The sequence below is a fragment of the Miniopterus schreibersii genome (genome assembly GCF_964146895.1).
Source record: "Miniopterus schreibersii genome assembly, chromosome: 4".
NCBI classification, from domain to species: Eukaryota; Metazoa; Chordata; class Mammalia; order Chiroptera; family Miniopteridae; genus Miniopterus; species Miniopterus schreibersii.
The window spans coordinates 65,251,674-65,268,856 of NC_138105.1; the positions used below are offsets into that span (position 1 = coordinate 65,251,674).

General features: G+C 50.8%; 1 protein-coding gene across 4 annotated transcripts in view; it reads right to left on the reverse strand.

Annotated features, from left to right (window-relative positions):
- Positions 1-880: 880 nt before the first annotated feature.
- The window catches only part of GNG7 (G protein subunit gamma 7), a 112,964-nt gene continuing 96,661 nt past the window's right edge, over positions 881-17,183 (reverse strand). For 2 of the 4 annotated variants that reach the window (XM_081135112.1, XM_081135114.1), the window contains exons 4-5: positions 8,371-8,487; positions 894-4,464 (exon numbers count right to left, since the gene is read on the reverse strand). In XM_081135112.1, coding sequence (XP_080991238.1) covers positions 4,339-4,464; positions 8,371-8,451 — 207 coding nt within the window. In that variant the 5' untranslated portion in view covers positions 8,452-8,487 and the 3' untranslated portion in view covers positions 894-4,338. Of the gene's footprint in view, positions 4,465-8,370; positions 8,488-17,183 lie in introns of all 4 variants that reach the window. The other 2 variants (XM_081135113.1, XM_081135111.1) reach the window with 2 other exon arrangements.

Sequence of the window (17,183 nt, forward strand, 5' to 3'; positions counted from 1 at the left end):
CCCGCCATCTTATTTCTGTCTTTATGAATTTGACTCCTCCACGGATCTCATGAGTGTGATCACACAGTATTTGTCCTTATTTTACTGAACATAATGTCTTCACGGTTCATCCATGTTGTAGCAGGTGCCAGAAGTTCCTTTTTAAGGCTGAAAAATATTCATGTGTGGATGGACCATACTGAGTTGATCCACTCATCCACCCATGGCCATCTGGGCTGTGTCCACCTTTTGGCTGTTGTGAATCACACTGCTGTGAACATGGATGTGCGAGTCCCTGCTTTCAATGCTTTTGTGTGTACATAACTAAAAGTGGGACTGCTGGGCCATGCGGTGTTTTGTTTGAAATGCCTTCTAATCATACTTTTTGATACACAAGGGATAATTTTTATGTAGTTGAATTTACAAATGTTTTATACAGAAAACGTTCTTCTTTACTCAAAGATCGGAATCACCCATTTGCAGATTTATTATTAAAAATTTAACTCTTTTTGATATGGTGTGAGTTGTTCCACGGCTCACGGGACTTCCCTGGAGTCTCTCTGGTAGTTGGGGGTGGTTCCTGGGTGACTGGCGAGTGGGGGTGAAATGAAGATCTCCCAGGCTCTGAGTCCTTCAAAGATCAAGGCCCTTACCATGGGCCATGCCAGACAAACACTCCCAATCCGTGGGGCACATGGCTCATGCTATGCAAATAGCTTTCCCCCTAAATTTTCTAACTACAAATCACAGAGCCCATCAAAGCTGAGGCTACTTGAGTGCTGCTGCCTGCAGCGGGTTCCAGCCGTATTGCCTCTTCCTGGGTGCAGGTGAGGGGAGCGGGGATACTGTGGGGCAGCCCCAACTTCCCAGCAGTAGCCTGAGAGAGCAGGAGGGGCCCAGACTGGAGACAAGGAGCAGTGAGGCTTTTTATTGTGGATTAATTTACTTTGTATTGACAATTCCACACAATATTAAAATACTGCGAGAAAGTGGGTATGACACACCTGGAATTTTTTTAAAAATCAGAAATAAAAACCACCAGATGTCCAAAGGCAGATGGGGTAGAACCTGCCAGAACCACAGATTGCTTCCGAAAACCAGGAACAAGTCATTACAATATTTGGCAATGCGTTCCATGGACAGAGGAGGAAGAGGGCGGAGCGTCCGACATATGGCTTGTTTTCAGGGGACCCCGTGGCAGGCTGGCTTTTTGTAAGTGCTCGTGAAGCGTGAATGATTTTTGGTGGCTTCATTTCAGATGGACACTGCCCCTGGTCACTCACGCTTGGGGTGAGAGTCTGAGGCACCAAGGGCCTTTTCCTGTTGGCCTAGAGCTTGGGCAGGGCTGGGCCTCTTCGCCAGATGGATGAACTGCCTAGGGGCCCAGAGTTGTTCTGGACCAGTGGCAGGGACATCAAAGCCGGAAAGGCAGCACCTTCCACCCAGCCCAGTGGGTTTACATCCCTTGGGGCTGGAGGTGACAAACATCACTTCATTCTTGGCCTGGGAATCACCACTGGAGGATGGGGCAAGGGTGCGTGGTTAGCTCCTTTCTGGAGTGGGGAGGGGGATCCAGCAGAACAGGGGCTTGGCCAGGCCAGGCAGGTTGGCCCACTAGAAACACTGAAGCAGACTGCAGAAGACGGAGACTTGGCACCTCCACACCTGCCTTCTGTGTGTGTGTCCTTAATCCCCCCCCACATGGTGGGAGGCCTGTGCGGCCACCACCACCAGCTCCCTAAGGCATGGGGCGCTTTCAGACCCCCAATGCCTTGAAAGCCATGTTTTCATGGCGGACACTTGTGCCAGGAGCACACAAGCAGCATAGGTTGTTGTGAGTGCACTGATGCTTTAGGTCTACACTATGGACAGTGAGATTTACTCTAAATGGAAAAAAAGGAGGTGTTTTTTGTTATATTTTTTTTCTCAGCTAGAAAGAAAACCACAGTGGGATTTCTGCTGATCACCACTCCCTGGGGTTGGAGGTTGTGGGCACCTGGGATAGGCAGCTGAGCAATAGGGCCGGAAACCAACTGTCCTTACGGTTGCTGGCCTCAGTTTACCCAGACCACTCAGTCCCTGGGTCTTCTGACTCAAAAGCCTCCGCAAGCCCGGGCTGGAGTTTCCTTCAGGGCTGGGGGTCAGGTGGGGTGGGGAACGTGTTGGCAGGCTGAGCCCATAGCAGGCCATGGAGCCGATGAACTCGGGTTCAACCCCACCTCCCTCAGCCAGGGGTCCTCAGCTTTGCTTCCCACTGGCTTCTCCAGAGTCACCTGGGTCAAGGACATGTGGTGGGGCTGGGCTTAGAATGACTGTCAGGGCAGGGTGTGGAGAGAGAGGGGAGGTCTGAGCCCCTGGGGGGCTCCTGATGTTGAAGTCAGGACCTCCTGTTTCTGGGGCCCAGTGGCCAGGCAGTGGGGGACCCAGGAAGAAGGATGGGCATGCAAGGATCTGATGCAGGCTCAAGGGATTAAGGCTTCCGTCACAGAGCAAAGGGGGTGCACTAGTAACCAGCCACCAGAAGGCTGGCGGGAAGGGCCGGTAGATGTGGTCTCCACAAGCCGCGCTCTGCCACCCGCTCTCCGCCCTCTCGGGGTTAATTTCCACTGTGCCCTAGAACAGGGTTTTGTTCCATCCTGCTGGGGACAGTGAAAGGCTCTAGGGCAGCACAGGCTTCTTGCCCAGTGAAAGGCGGCTGCAGCATGGGTACCTTCATGGCTTTTCCTGACCAACTGCTGGTCTGGAGGTGCCGGGCTCCCCAAAGCCCCCGGTGCACCCAGACCAGCTGGGGAGAGCTGGGTGCTGGGGAGAAAGTCTGAGCCCACCAGCCTGTACCCTGTGGGAGCTGGATGGAGGGTCATCCACTGGAACCTTCTTAGCTCTGGCAAGATCTGAGCCTTGGCCCCAGCTGCGAGGTGAGGGCCTGGGCCTGGCAGCTGTCCAGGACCCTGCTGGCGTGGGCCTCAGACTCTGACGTCCATTGGGGCCACAGGGGCAGAGCTGGGCTCGTTTATTCCCACAGTTTGCCTCCAGCCCCGTGATGGGGCAGCAGAGGACCCCTGAGTTCATGGTTGTATGGGGTCCTGGCAGTGATGGGTGGCACTGCCAGGGGAGGAGGGGGATACATTCGGTCCCATCCTCTTGCTCCTTTAACTGTCCACATCGTAACAGGAAAAAGTGATTTTAAAAAAGTCCCCTGCCCCCAACCCCCCGACTCCATGACGTATCAAATTTCCAAGGCTGTTGGGAAGTGATGCCTCTTACTTTCTCCAGCCAGAGTTCTGGGTCTAAGGGTCATGAAAGGAAGCAGGGAGCCTCGGAGGCCTTCCAGCTACTTCCAGACCATTTAACACCTTTTCATACCAGACTCAGGTGGCCCTGCCCAACAGGCTGCAGCTCTGTTTGAATAATGGCCATGGCGATAAGTGAAAATGGAGAAAACCAAAAAACCCTGAAGAACCTAATATGATTGCAACTTCTCATCGCCTGTATCAATGTCAGGTGCTTAAAACAAAATAAAATCCTGCTGGCCATTCCAGGGACCAGGGCAAGTTGTTGAAAATCCCTTTCTGTGATGGGTGGGGTCCCCAGGGAAGGGCGGGGTCACATGTGGCTGTACAGTGACACATGCCATACAAATACCATACAGCAGGGTGACACTTGGCAACACAGGGTGCGTTTCTCAGGCAAAGCCCCCCCGCCTGGCCCCTAAAATCCACTTGTGCATTACACAGTACACCTTGGCCAAGTGTTCAGCCATCGAAATCTGACTTTAGCAGTGTAGAATAACAATTTTTTAAATGAAAAGGAGATTTTCTCCAAAAAGTTCATTATATAGCCTACCCCCCAAATTTTACTCTTTTAAAAAAAAAAAAGCACTGTAGCGTAAGTTTGTTTTCTTTTTTTACAAGTGGCCAATTGTGTGAGAACGGCCAGCTGGCCAGGTTGCCCAGGTAACCCAGGACAAGTGGCCAGTGCCCCTTCCATGCCCTTCACCCGACCAGCTTGGCTCTGGACCACAGCGCAAATGGCAAGTAAGAGTTTAAAAAATGGTGACCACATCGTTTGGGCATCTCAGGTCTTCCTAATTGGAAGTAGCTGTGCAGCCAACATCCATCTTTCGGCCAGGCCCTGAGGGCTATGCTGTTCAGTCTGAAAACCCATCATTACCCAGTGGGTACATTTTACTCCATCTGGGCAGTGGCAACGGTTGACATTTCTTTTGGCATTAAAAGTTTCAGGGACCCAAAATGCTTTGCTTTACGTACTGAATTATGCCCTGACAGAGAGAGAGAGAGAAAGAAGTGGAGAGAGAGAGGGAAAGAAAGAGAGAGAGAACACACACAGAAGAAAACCAAGCTATAGAATGACACAAGGCTTCTTGTCCTTGAAGGGGTTCTCGGAGGCAGGGACTCCGACCAGCAGGGGGTCGTTCCGGGCATGCTGCTCACAGTAACTCATGAGTTCCGATGAGGCTTTGGAGACCTGAGTGTGGGCACAAGGGTGAGAGAGAAAAGGTGAGAGGCTGATAAATAAAACCAGCATATTCACAATGGCCAGAAGGTGGATACTGCCCGAAAGTCCATCAACTAGTGATGGATAAACACTGTGTCCCGCCTTTTCATGGCTGGAATATTACTCAGCCACGAAAAGGAGCGGAGCGCTGACAGTTGCTACAACAAGGATGAACCTTGAACATAGGATGCTCACTGAGAGAGAAGCCAGACACAAAAGGCCACACGGTGTGTGATTTTATTTATGTGAAATGTCCAGGTCAGGCAAATCCACAGAGACAGAGAGTAGATTCGTGGTTGCCAGGGGCTGGGGAAGGGGATGGAGGGTAGCTACTGATGGGGTGAGGTTTCTTTCTGTGGTGATGAAATGATTTGGAATTGGATAGAGATGGTGATTGTACAACACTGAACACACAAATACCACTAATGATAAATTTTATGTTGTGTATTTTACCCCAATTTTTAAAAGATTAAAAAGGAAGGACTGAGCCTCCTCCAGCAGGAGTTGCCCAGATTTTGAACAGAAAAGGTCAGAATGAGATGCAGCTTCCTTAGGAGTCAGCCTAAGACTCCATCCCACCCAAGAAAGGACTGAACAGTAAGACCCCTGCTTGGACATCGGCACGACTGAGGGGCATGAGAGAAGCCTGTCTTCAGTTCCTTTCTGTGCATTCTGGACCCACTGGGGTCCAGTGACCCAGCGAGGGCACTGACCCTTAGGACCACCTGCATCAGAGTCCCCAAGAGAGGAGGGCGGTGAAGGGAGGGTCCTGGGGAAAGCTGACATGGGGAAAACGTGGCATTTAGCATCTGAGGAGCTGAGGGTCACTACAAAGGGTGCCCCCTTGGCCACATGCCCTGTTCTTCCTGGTTATGCATTTGGGGGTGCTGCAGGGGCCATTCCACTCTGTTTGCCCCAGCAGGGCTGGGTGGCTGGGTGGCTGGGTGGCTGGGTTGCAGGTATCCTCGCTGGGGGGAACAGGACATGTCTGTGGGCCTCTGGATCCCATTCCAGGGGCAGGAACTGTCTGCCCACGGGGCTCTCTTTCTTGGCCACTCACTTTCTCACCTGTGAGGCCAGAGGCCAATGAGAGCTGTGCAGGGGCTGCTGGGTGGGAAGATGAGGCCCGAGGTGGGGGAGACTAAACTTTGAAAAGCCCTGGCAATGTCTACGACACTGCACACCTGAACACAGAGGACGCCCCAACCCTGTCCTGTGCTGGGGGATGCTCCTGCCCTGAGACAGCGACAATTGCCACTGTTGTGAGCACGCTGGCTGCTGGCGGGACGGCTGCCTTTGATGAGCAGATGGAACTTGGTTTCTAGAGTCCTATTTGGAAAGTACCCCTCCCAGACGACAAAAATAGTCAACGGGCCCTAAAATAACTGATGTTGTGGCTCCAGCTTGTGCCCCCCCACCCCATCCCTGGCGTTGACAGGAAGGCTCTGCCCACAGTGCCAGGACTACCTTCCTGCCGTACATCCAGATGGTGGGGCACCTCTCCTCTGCCAGGCCGTGGCTGGGTTGGCCTTTTAGGCAGGCTGATGCGCTGTGGTTCTGGTCACCATTTTGGGGGGATGCAAAACCTCAGGCAGGACTGAAGGGAGAGTGGGTTATGTCCTGATTCCCCTCCTCCTGACTTTCAAAGGGGCGGCCGGGGGCTGCTCCTGAACATCAAACGATGGGATGAATCACTGCTCCACCAGGGCTGGGAGCTGGCACCACTCACAAAGGAAAACCACTTCAACCGGGCCCTTCTCTTTCTTCAGCCTGAAGGAATGCTTTGAATGTGCAGAGTTCTGGAACATTCAGCCACCTCCTGGGAGGCACTCCCCCACCCACTGGGCAGCCCTCCCCCACCCCAACTGGCTGGTAGAGGCCCAGGGGCCCATCAAAACCATTTCCCTCTCTTCTACCACTTGGCTGTTAGGTGTGAGTCTGTCTGCGCCTGGCTGGGCTATCCCTTCCTATGAATTCCGTGACCAGCAGTGAACAGGGCATGACAGGTGCTCAGGAAAGCGAGTCTGAACAAATACGTGGGCTGATAGTTGATTTTGTGTTTCCACTTGGCTAGGCCACGGCACCCAGATATTTCATCTAACACCACTCTAGAGTCTCTATAAACATGCTTTATAGATAATATTAACATTTAAATCTGTTGGCTTTGAGTAGAGCAGATTTGTTTCTATAATGTGGGTGGGCTGCATCTAATCAGTTGAAGGCCTTAAGAGAAAAGACTGAGGTCCCTGCAAAGAAGAGAGAATTCTGCCTCCATACGGCCTTGGGACTCAAGCTGAAACATTGAATCTTTCCTGGGTCTTCAGCCTGTGGAATTCAGACTTGCCAGCCCCCACGATGGCATGAGCCAATTCCTTAAAATGCATCTCTCTTTCTATATATGTACACACATCCTGTTGGTTCTGTTTCTCTGGAGAACCCTAACCCAGTAGGTAGCTAGAGCAGGGATAATCTAGAAGTGCAAGCGCTGGGGCCTTCTAGATGGAGACTCCCTGGTGCTCACTGGGCTGTCTGCAAGCTGGGGCCTGGGACAGGAAACAGCTTCTTGGAGGCACCTCACTGTCCTTTGCAAAGTGGACGTGGGTTTGGTGAGAAGGTGCCTTTGAAAAGTGTCAGGCACCTTTCTTGTGTAAGCAGCCTATTGGTTTATACCCTTGGAAAGGAGGAAAAGTGTGTGCCCTGGATGTTGTCCTGATGTCCCCTCATGGACTTATATTCATATACATAAACTCAATGTGGCCATGCACACTCTGGAATATTACTCAGCCACGAAAAGGAGTGAAGCTCTGACACTCGCTACAACACGAATGAACCTTGAACAAGGCCACACAGTGTGTGATCCCATTTATGTGAAATGTCCAGAACAGGCAAATCCACAGAGATAGGAAGTGGGCTAGTGGCTGTCAGGAGCTGGGGAGGGGGATGAGGGCGACTGCTAAGGGGGATGGAGTTTCTTTTTGGGGTGATGGAACATTCTCCAACTAGACAGAGGGGGTGGTTGCACACTGTGAATGTACTCAATGCCACTGAATGCACTTCAAAATAAATGGTTAACTTGATATTATGCAAATTACTATTTTTAAAAAATATATATATTTATTGATTTCAGAAAGAGGAAAGGAGAGGGGGAGAGAGAGAGAAACATCAATGATGAGAGAGTCATGGATCAAGCCTGCAGTCGGGCATGTGCCCTGACCGGGAATCGAACCCCGATCGCCTGGATCCTAGGTCAACGCTCAACCGCTGAGCCACGCCCGGCAGGGCACAAATTACTATTTTTTAAAAATCTCTGTCTGCAGAGCTGATGTTGCATGCTGCACTATTTTATTTTGCTTTGAGTGTCCCTGATAACTGAGGGGTTAAGTGTCTGAACAGAAACTGCTTGTCCTTTTCCTTTTTTTAGCATAAAAAGCAAACGTGCTTATTTAAAAAAACTCACACCGTGCAGAGGTGAAGGAAGCAGGCAGCGAGCAGCTCCGTCTCTCCCTTCCCTGGGCCGGGTCCCTAACTCCCATCGGCGCCTGTTGCAATGAGGGGGCTGAGGGGACAGGAGAGAAAGTGCCTGGCTCACGCTGGTCCTTCGGTGAAGCCCGAGGTGGCCTGCACGGGGCCTCCAGGGAAGGATCCCAGGGACGGGGGCGAGGTCAGTGTTTATAAGTCACTGTGGCACATGGGGGCATCACAACCCATGAAGTACCTTTACGTCAGCTGCCTATCTGCTGAAGAAACTGAGGCTTAGAGGCGGAGCGGCCTGGGGCGGCCCAGTGCGGGGCTCGGCTGCGGTGCCAGCCGGTCGCCCTGGCGCGACGGCCGCTGTGGGCCCTGGGTCTCTCCCGTCCCCTCTGCTGCCCTGCTCACCTTGATGCGCTGGATCCCGGCTTCGATGCGGAGCTGCTCCACCAGTTTCCTGGCCTGGGCGATGTTGTTAGTGGCTGACATTGTCTGCCATCGGCTCTGGGCCCGTAGTCCAGAGAGCTGTGGGGGGAGAGGACAGTGTGAGCTGGCTCTTGGGAGCCCTCTGGCCACCCGCCCCACCACCCTGCAGCCCGTTCTGGGGACTGGCCACGTTGTCCGTGTCCTCAGGTTGGAGATAGAGGCCTGGCCAAAGCCCTCTTTACCCACAGTTCCCTCCTGTGGCTAGTTGCTGGCGGTGACCATCGAGGGTTCCCAGGAGAGTTCATGAAACCAGTGCATTGGCGCCTGGCTGGCTGGATGAGGGACTTGGCAGGGGAAAATGACGTTTTCTCCGACCTCTGCCCCAGCCCTGGGGTCCCTGGAAGTGGGGCTGGGTCACCCCCTGGGGTGGGGCCATCCTGGGCACTGTAGGGTGTCAAGCAGCAGCCTTGGAATTATCCTCTTGATGACAGGAGTACCCCCAGTCATGATGACTGCATTTGTCCCCAGACATGGCTCAGTTTCCTGAGGGGCAGATCGTCCCTGGCTGAGACTCCTTGGCTGTCTGAGGCAGATCACCGGGGACACCACACACTGTCTATCACCCCTTCTCTGGAGGGCCGGGGCAATTTCTGTCCTTCCTTCACTTGTTTGTTCAGTAAACTCTCAGAGAATGTCTTGCCACACCCCAGGCATAGCTCTGAGAATCGAGCTAATGACTGTCATGAGTATGCGGGTGCCTGGTTCACACTTACGCCCGGCGCGCCCCAAGCCTGGCCTGGCTGCCTTTGGAACCAGCGGCCGTGGCCTGGCCTCCACACCTGGCTGCCCGGCGGGCAGGAGCAAGAAGTGCTGGCTCTCCCTGCTCCGGAGTAAGTCTGAGGTGGCTAGATGGGACAGTCACAGGGAAGGGGATTTAGGTCAGAAACTCTGGTACGGTGGTTGCCAGAGACTGAGGGAGCCCGCTTGGTTCTGCAGGGTTTCCAGAGCTTTCCAATGCTCTGAGGCTCACGTTCCTCTATTAGTGTCCTGCGGTGGCCATGACAACCACACACCGGGCAGCTTAAAACAACAGAAATTTATTCTCTCATATCTGGAGGCCGAGTCTGAGATCAAGGTAATGCAGGGCCGTGCTCTCTGAGGGCTCCAGGGGAGGGTCCTTTCTGCCTCTCCCAGCTCCTGGTGGTGGCCATCCTTGGTGTCCCTTGGCTGTTGGCTGCATCACCCCAACCTCTGCCTCTGTTGTCACATAGCCTATGTGTCTGTGTTCATATTTTCATCTTCTTATAAGGACAGGTCATTGGGTTCAGTGTAACCTCATCTTAACTAATTACATCTGCAATGACTCTATTTCCAGATAAAGTCCTGTTCTCAAGTCCTGAGTGGATACAGATGTTGGGGGACCCTACAGTTTCCCTGAGTGTGGATGATGTGCTCAGAGTAACCCACTTCATGTGGGTGGATGCTTCCAGATAAACCCTCCTCCTTCCCCTGGTAGACCTTTTGCTAATTCAGATCCAGGATGAGAAATCTCATGCTGTTTTTTCTGCATCAAATTCCACCTGTGGACCTATCTCCCCAGCACCCTTAGGAATCAGGTGTCACATGTCACAGTTTAGGGGACCAGAACGCTTCTCTGCTCCCTCACCAAAAAGAAGGTGAACCCTTTATTATGCCAACAATTCCTGCTTTGCTTTTATTTGGGATGTTTTTTGGTTCCTTCCAAAATATTTTTAGTAATTTTTAAAATTATTATTTTATTATTATTTTTAAAAAATCCTCATCCGAGGATATTTTTTTCCATTGCTTTTCAGAGAGTGTAAGGGAAAGAGAGAGAAACATTGATGTGAGAGACACATTGATTGGTTGCCTCCAGCATGCGCCCCAGGGATGGAGCCTGCAACTAAGGTTTGTGCCCTTGGCCGGAATCAAACCCAGGACCCTTCAGTACATGGGCTGACGCTCTAACCATTGAGCTAAAATAACTAGGGCTACTTTTAGTAACTTAAATTAAATTTTAAAATTTGAGATGCCTGTCAATTCACGTGCAGTTGTGGGAAATGATAGAGACCATGTGCACTTTGCCCAGTTTCCCCAAAGGCGGGTATCTGGTGAAACTGTAGTGAGATCACAACCAGGATGGTGACATCGATGCAGGAAAGACACAGGACATTCCCTTTTATGGCCCTTAGATGGCCACTTCCAGGTCCACCCAACCCATCTCCATCCCTGGCGACCACTGATAGGTTCTCTTTCTCCACACATTCGTCATTTGGAGAATGCTATATAAATGCAAGCATTCAGTATGAGGCTTTCCCCCCACTTGGTGTCATCTGGAGCTCCATCTGATTGCTGCCTGCATCAGTGGGTCATTCCTTTTCAAGGCTGAGTCCTGCTCCAGGACAGGGCTGTACACAGGTTAACCATTCACCCATGGAAGGACATCGGGCTGATTCCACATTGTGGCCATCACAAATTAAGCTGCCATCGACATTCATGTGAACGTAGTCTTTATTTCTCTGGAATAAATTGCTGAGGAGTGTGACTGCAGGCTTAATTTTTGAAGAAAATGCTAACTACTTTCTCGAGTGGCTGTACCATTTTACATCCCTATCAGTGATGTATGAGTGATGTTAATTTATTTTTGTAATTCAGTTATCCTAATTCTTTCCTATTCCTTAAGGAAGTGAAAATTCTTTTTCATCCAATCTTCCTTTAGTGAGCCCTAGTGGTGTGGTTCTGAATTGGGATGATGTCTGGGGACATCTGTGGTTGTCACATTGGTGGTGCTCCTGGTATTGAGGGGGTGAGGGCAGGAATGCTGCTCAACCCCCCATAGTGCCCAGGATGCCAGGGGGTGAAGTGGGGTAGAGGGTACAGAACCCAAGTTCAAGAGTCCTGGGAAGCCCTCGGCCCAGCCAGGCAGACTCCTAGTTGGGTGGCTTAGTAGCACTCTGTACCCCTGTCTGCTTGGCAGTCAGGACGGCCAGGTGGCTACGGAAAAGTAAAGGCTGATTTTCAAAAAATGTCTTATTCAGCAATCAAAAGGAATAGACTGTTGATAAACAAGCCTTGGATGGTGCTCCATGGAGTTCTGCTGAGTGAACAAAGCTGGTCCCCAGAGGTTACATGCTGTACAGTGCCATTTATGGGCTATTTTTGAGATTACAAGATTGTGAGGATGAAGGAATGATAGGTGGTTGCTGGGGGCTGGGGCCGGGGCCTAGGAGGAAAGGGTGACATGCAGGTCTCTGTGGTGCTGGAGATGAGGCTTATCTTGACTGGCAGTGGATCATGCGCCTGCCCAGGTGATGAACTTGCCTAGAGCTGCAAGATCCCATAGAATCTGAATAGGGTCGGTGGGTTATACCATGTCCAATATCCTGGCTGTGACATATATATATATATATATATATATATATGTATGTATATATGTATATATGTATATATGTATATATATATGAAATATGTTTTTATTGATTTCAGAGACAGGAAGGGAGAGGGAGAGAGGTATAGAAACATCAATGATGAGAGAGAGTCATTGATCGGCTGCTTCCTGCACATCCCCTCCTGGGGACTGAGCCTGCAACCCGGGCACATGCCTGACAGGGAACCAAACTTGACCTCCTGGTTCATAGGTTGATACTCAACCACTGAGCCACGCTGGCCGGGCCTGGCTGTGATACTGACAAGGGACTTTGACAAAATATTACCATTGGAGGGGGGATGGAGGGAAGTCGAAGAGGGTATAGAGGGGATAAAAGGTGATAGAAGACTTGCCTTGGGGTGGCAATATAATATGCAGATGATGTATATAAAGTTGTACACCTGAAACCTATATAATTTTATTAAGCATGTCACCCCAATAAATTTAATAAAAAGGAAAAGCAACAACCATTGGGGAAAACAGAGCAAATGATACAGGAATTTCTCTTCATAATGTTACAACTGCATGTGAATCTGCAGTGATCTCCATCAAAGTTTCAATAAAAAAAAGAATCCTTCCACATGGCCTGCTCCCCGAGTCCTGCAGACATCCAGTCCCCGACTGGGTCAGAGGAGGCCCAAGTGTGTCTACCCTGGGCGCACAGAGCCCACGTGTGGGCTTCCAGAGCTCTGATTCAGCAGATAGCTTCAAAGCAGCCACAAAACATCCAACTCAGGGAAAACCGCCCTGGTTCAGCTCAAAAATACCTAAATTACTCAGCGCTAAATATAGATGTGTACAGAGAACAAACGAGGTGGCCCCAGGAGTGTTTTCTTTGGAATGCGGGAGTCCTGTTCAGCGTCCAGTGTGTCCACCAGAACCCAGGACCCCCGGCACCTCGCGCAGCCACCCAGCCGTGGTCTCCCTCCTGAGCACTGAGCCCGAGGCGGTGCTGGCTTCTACGCCGGGTATGTGCCCTGAGAGGCTCTCGCTGGGCTGGTGATAACCCAGGCCCAAGAGAGCGGCCAGAGGGGTGTGTATGTGTGTGTGCCTTTGTATGTGGGTGTATGCATTTGTATGTGTGAGTTATGTGTGTGCACGCATGCGTGCATGTGTTTGTGCTTGCGCCTGAGTGTATGTGTCCATATGTATGTATGTGAGTATATTGTGTGCATGTGTGTATGTGAGCATGCATGCTTGTATGTGTATATATTTGTGTATGTCTGTGTCAGTGTGAGTATATGAGCACGTGATACGTGTGAGCATACCTGTGTATATGTGTATGTATACATGTGTGTGAGCGTGTGTGTGTGTGTGTGTGTGTGTGCCAAGAAGCCAAGATCCAGACATGGTTGCGTTACCACAGCCCATGAAGCAGACTTAATGTCACAGCCAGTCACTGACTCATGGGCCAGCCATGCCTTCCAGGATGAGACCAAGGCCAGCAGAACAGGCATCGTGCTGAGTCAGCTTGGGGAACACTCCGCACCAGCTGCCCCTCCACAGGAGGCATGTGACTAATGGGCACCTGACCTGGCAGGGCCTGCCGGGGCCCAGCAGAGCCTCCAAAGGCCCCAGAAGCTGGCAGGGCCTTGGGATGCTGGGGGTGGGTGGGGGGATGGAGCAGGCTGCTCTAGGAGGGAGGGGCGAGGTGGTCAGAGCTGCTGGCAGCGGTTCTCAACTCTGGGTTCAGCTTCTGCAGAGAGGCTGGTTCAGGCCTGAGGACAGGACTTGGGGTGAGGTTAGCCCAAAAATAGAACCTTGACAGACGCCACCAGGCCCTGGCTGGCTTCCCAGTGAAGGGCTAGGAAGTCACACCAGGTTGAACCTGGCTCAGCAGAAGAATTGAACATGCTTGTGTCTCAAAGGCAAGGGCGATGAGACTGCATCCCCCACATTCCCTGTAAGCACTGTGAAGCTGTGATAAAATGGGGGCTAGTCACCCCAAAATATTACAGACCTGAGCTGAGACACGAGTCTCCAAAGCACAGTAGGATTAAACAGAACCATGGAGCCCTGGCTGAGGAGCTCAGTTGGTCAGAGCGCCGTCCTGATACGCCAGGGTTGCAGGTTCGATCCCCGGTCAGGGCGCACAGAAGCAGCCACCAATGGTGCATGAATAAGTGGGACAGCAAATCGATGTCTCTCTCTCCCCTCTCCTCTCTCTCTAAAAAACAAACAAACAAATAAAACCCCACCAAACTATGGAGAGAGTCAGCCTTCCTTCACTGGGGGCTGCAGGGATGGCGAAAAGGGGAAACTCCTAGTTTAGAACAGTTTCTCCCTTGGGCACTGCTGACACTGAGGCTGGGTCACTCTCTGTGGGGCCGTCCTGGGCACTGTGGGGTGCTGAGCAGCATCCCTGACCCCCACCCATGTGATGCTAGGAGCAACCCCAGTAGTGATAAACCCAGATGTCCCCAGAAAACCCTAGTGTTCCAGGGGCAGAATTTAAGGCCTTTAAGGAATTCCCTTATCAGAAGAAAATCTGCAGCTAAAAGAGGTTCATTTAAGCAAACTGCAAAGAGCTTTTTTTGGAACTGAAATGGTTCAGTTTGAATTGAAATAGTCCTGGATGAAAACAGAAGCTTGTTTTAAAAGGGGGTTTAATTTTCTTAGCATCCAAACCCTCTGTGACAAGAAGTCACACAGGACCAGAGCTTCCCCTCCACTCAACCAACAACTCATCTGAAGGGGGCAAGAGCAGAGAAGTGGAAGGTGCAAGCGCCATGGAAAGCAGCCCTAAATTCTGCCCCAATCCCAAAGCTGTGTGGCTTTGGGAAGGTTACCTCCTCTCTCTGAACTCTGCTGGAATGCTCAGAGCGACAATCCCTCCCTGCTGGCAAACCAGGTCCCACTGAGGACCTGTGGCAACTATTAAATATATAAACACAACCGAAGAGACGAACAAAAGACAAAATGACCTGGACGTTGTGTGCAGCACATGCGGAAGGGCTGGTGTGCTGGAAGCCATTGGGAACCCTGCTCCTCAAGGAGCTTGTTGCACCAAGATGGCCATCCCCTCGCCTGCCCAGGGGCTGGGGACTAGGGTGTCGCAAAGCCCACCCGCCCCAGGGAGACCTAGGCAGAGTTTGAAGTTGATCATATTAAAAATAAGAGTGGATGAGGTTCACGGGAGAGCCAGAAATTGAGACCATTTTCATGTTGCCTGACTTAAATCATGCAAATCCCTGCCCTTTCCGAGCTATAAAGTGAGACTAGATTCCTTTAAGCTCTGCTATGAGTTCCCAGAGGCCACGATGACAGCCTCACCCAAGTCGGTTCCATGTCATTTTTGGACACACTTAGATGTGTTTTAGCTTCTGCTGACCTCGAGTTGCAAAACTGGAAGTATCAGAAAGAAGCCGGGCAATTTCCAGGGACCTCATTCCTGGACAAAGGCAGACCTGGTTCCTGAAGGTACAACATGCAGGGCATGTCTGGAGGTGGGCACTGGGTCTGCCCTGACCTGGGTCTTAGCTTCTTCACGCAGAAGATAACAGGGTTGTTCTAAAAGCTGAGAGCAGGCCCCAGTGTGTCATTCTGTGTCCCTAGGATCAGGGCGATCTACATTCATGGCCTCCTCCTAAGCCACCTGGACTTCAGGTAAAAATCTTTATCTGCAGCTCTCCACCTGCACAGCAGTGAGCTAGCTGCCACCGACGGGCTCCAAGGGCAGCCGCGTGAGCTGGGCAGAGCAGAGAACGCCTGCTGGGAGGCACTGCAGGGCCGTGAGGATGGTGAAGAATTTCCACGGGGCCTGGAGGAGAACGGGAGCCCAGGGTCCTGTTCCCTGAGGCTGCTTTTTCGGGTGTGGAGGGTTTACCGAGAGGCTGAGCGACGCCTGTTAGCCGCGCGAGGCCGGGCATGGAGGCTGAGGTCCAGGCCTTCCGCGGGGAGGAGCCTGGAGAACCCCCCTTGGTGTGAACCTGGGACAACAAAGGGGTGCGCTCTGAGCACAAGGGCGCACAGGAAGTGGACAGGCTCTGAGAGCAACTGGAGCTCAGTTTTGAATAATCTTAGTGCCTGATATTGGACTGAGGTGGCCTTAGGTGGCTCGCAGCCCTAGATGCTGGGTAGGAGTAGACGTAAATCCTCTCTGATGGAAACATCATCATCTTAGGCTTCGACTGATTTCTATAAACAAGTCTGCAATCACAATGTGTAGCACACAGTGGGAAATAACCAGGCACGCAAGGAGGCAAAACCACATGAACACAAATCAGCAGAAATAATGGGCAATACAGACTCCAGGGTTCTATGCACGGGAGCTGGTAGAGACTTTAAAATAATTGTGTTAATTATGTTCGAATAGAAAAATGGATGAGATGGGAATTTTAAAAAAATATGTCTTTAATGATTTGAGAGAGAGGAAGGGAGAGGGAGAGAGAGAGAGAAACATCAGTGACGAGAGAGTCACTGATCGGCTACCTCCTGCACACCCGCTACTGGGGATCAAGCCTGCAACGTGGGCGTGCGCCCTGAGCGGGAATCGACCACAATCTCCTGATCATAGGTCGATGCTCAACCGCTGAACCACACCAGCCGGGCTGAGACGGGGGTTTGAGCAGTGAATTGGAAACTATAGAGGAAAGAATCCACGGACATGTAGAAAGTGCTGATATCTGAAATGTAAGAACACGATGGGTTGTTCCAGTCAACAAGGCGGAGCAGGTAAACGTAATACTTGCACCCTCCCACAACCACATCAAAATCACAGCTAAATTACAGAATAACTGTCATTCAGAACATCTGAAATCCAGCTGAACAGAAGTCCTATAACTAAGGATATAGAGAAGCCACATCGAGACTGGCAGAAGATGTAACCGTGACAAAGGATTTTAGAAGAGTAGAAAATGCTTATCACATGGAAGCAGAGGTCTGTATTACATTTACTGAATTTGAAAAAATGCAAAGTATTTATAACTTTCTTGTTGAAAAGCTAGATAGCTCTGTTGTCACCTGACAACTCCAGTTCTGTCATACCCCAGTCTAGGAAAACTTTTATTAATCAAAGAAACAAAAGACTGAGAAGGACAAAGAGACAACTAGTTATCCAGACTCGAGGTCATTAACTGTGCAACAAAAAATCAAAAGTGTGACAATACACGCTGCTTCAAAAGTGTTTATAAGTTTTGAAGGGGAAAGAGAAGAAAAAAATCCCTGAAATTCCAACTAAAATATGTTGTTTGTATCTTTCTGTCTATTTTTATACTTTTTATAATGTTTGCTTTTGTCCTGAATATATACACACTGGGTATTGCACAAAAATGCATACACACTTAATAGCTGATAGCTCAATTCATGTTTCTTTATTTTCAGATTTAACCCATTGGAATTAATAATTATT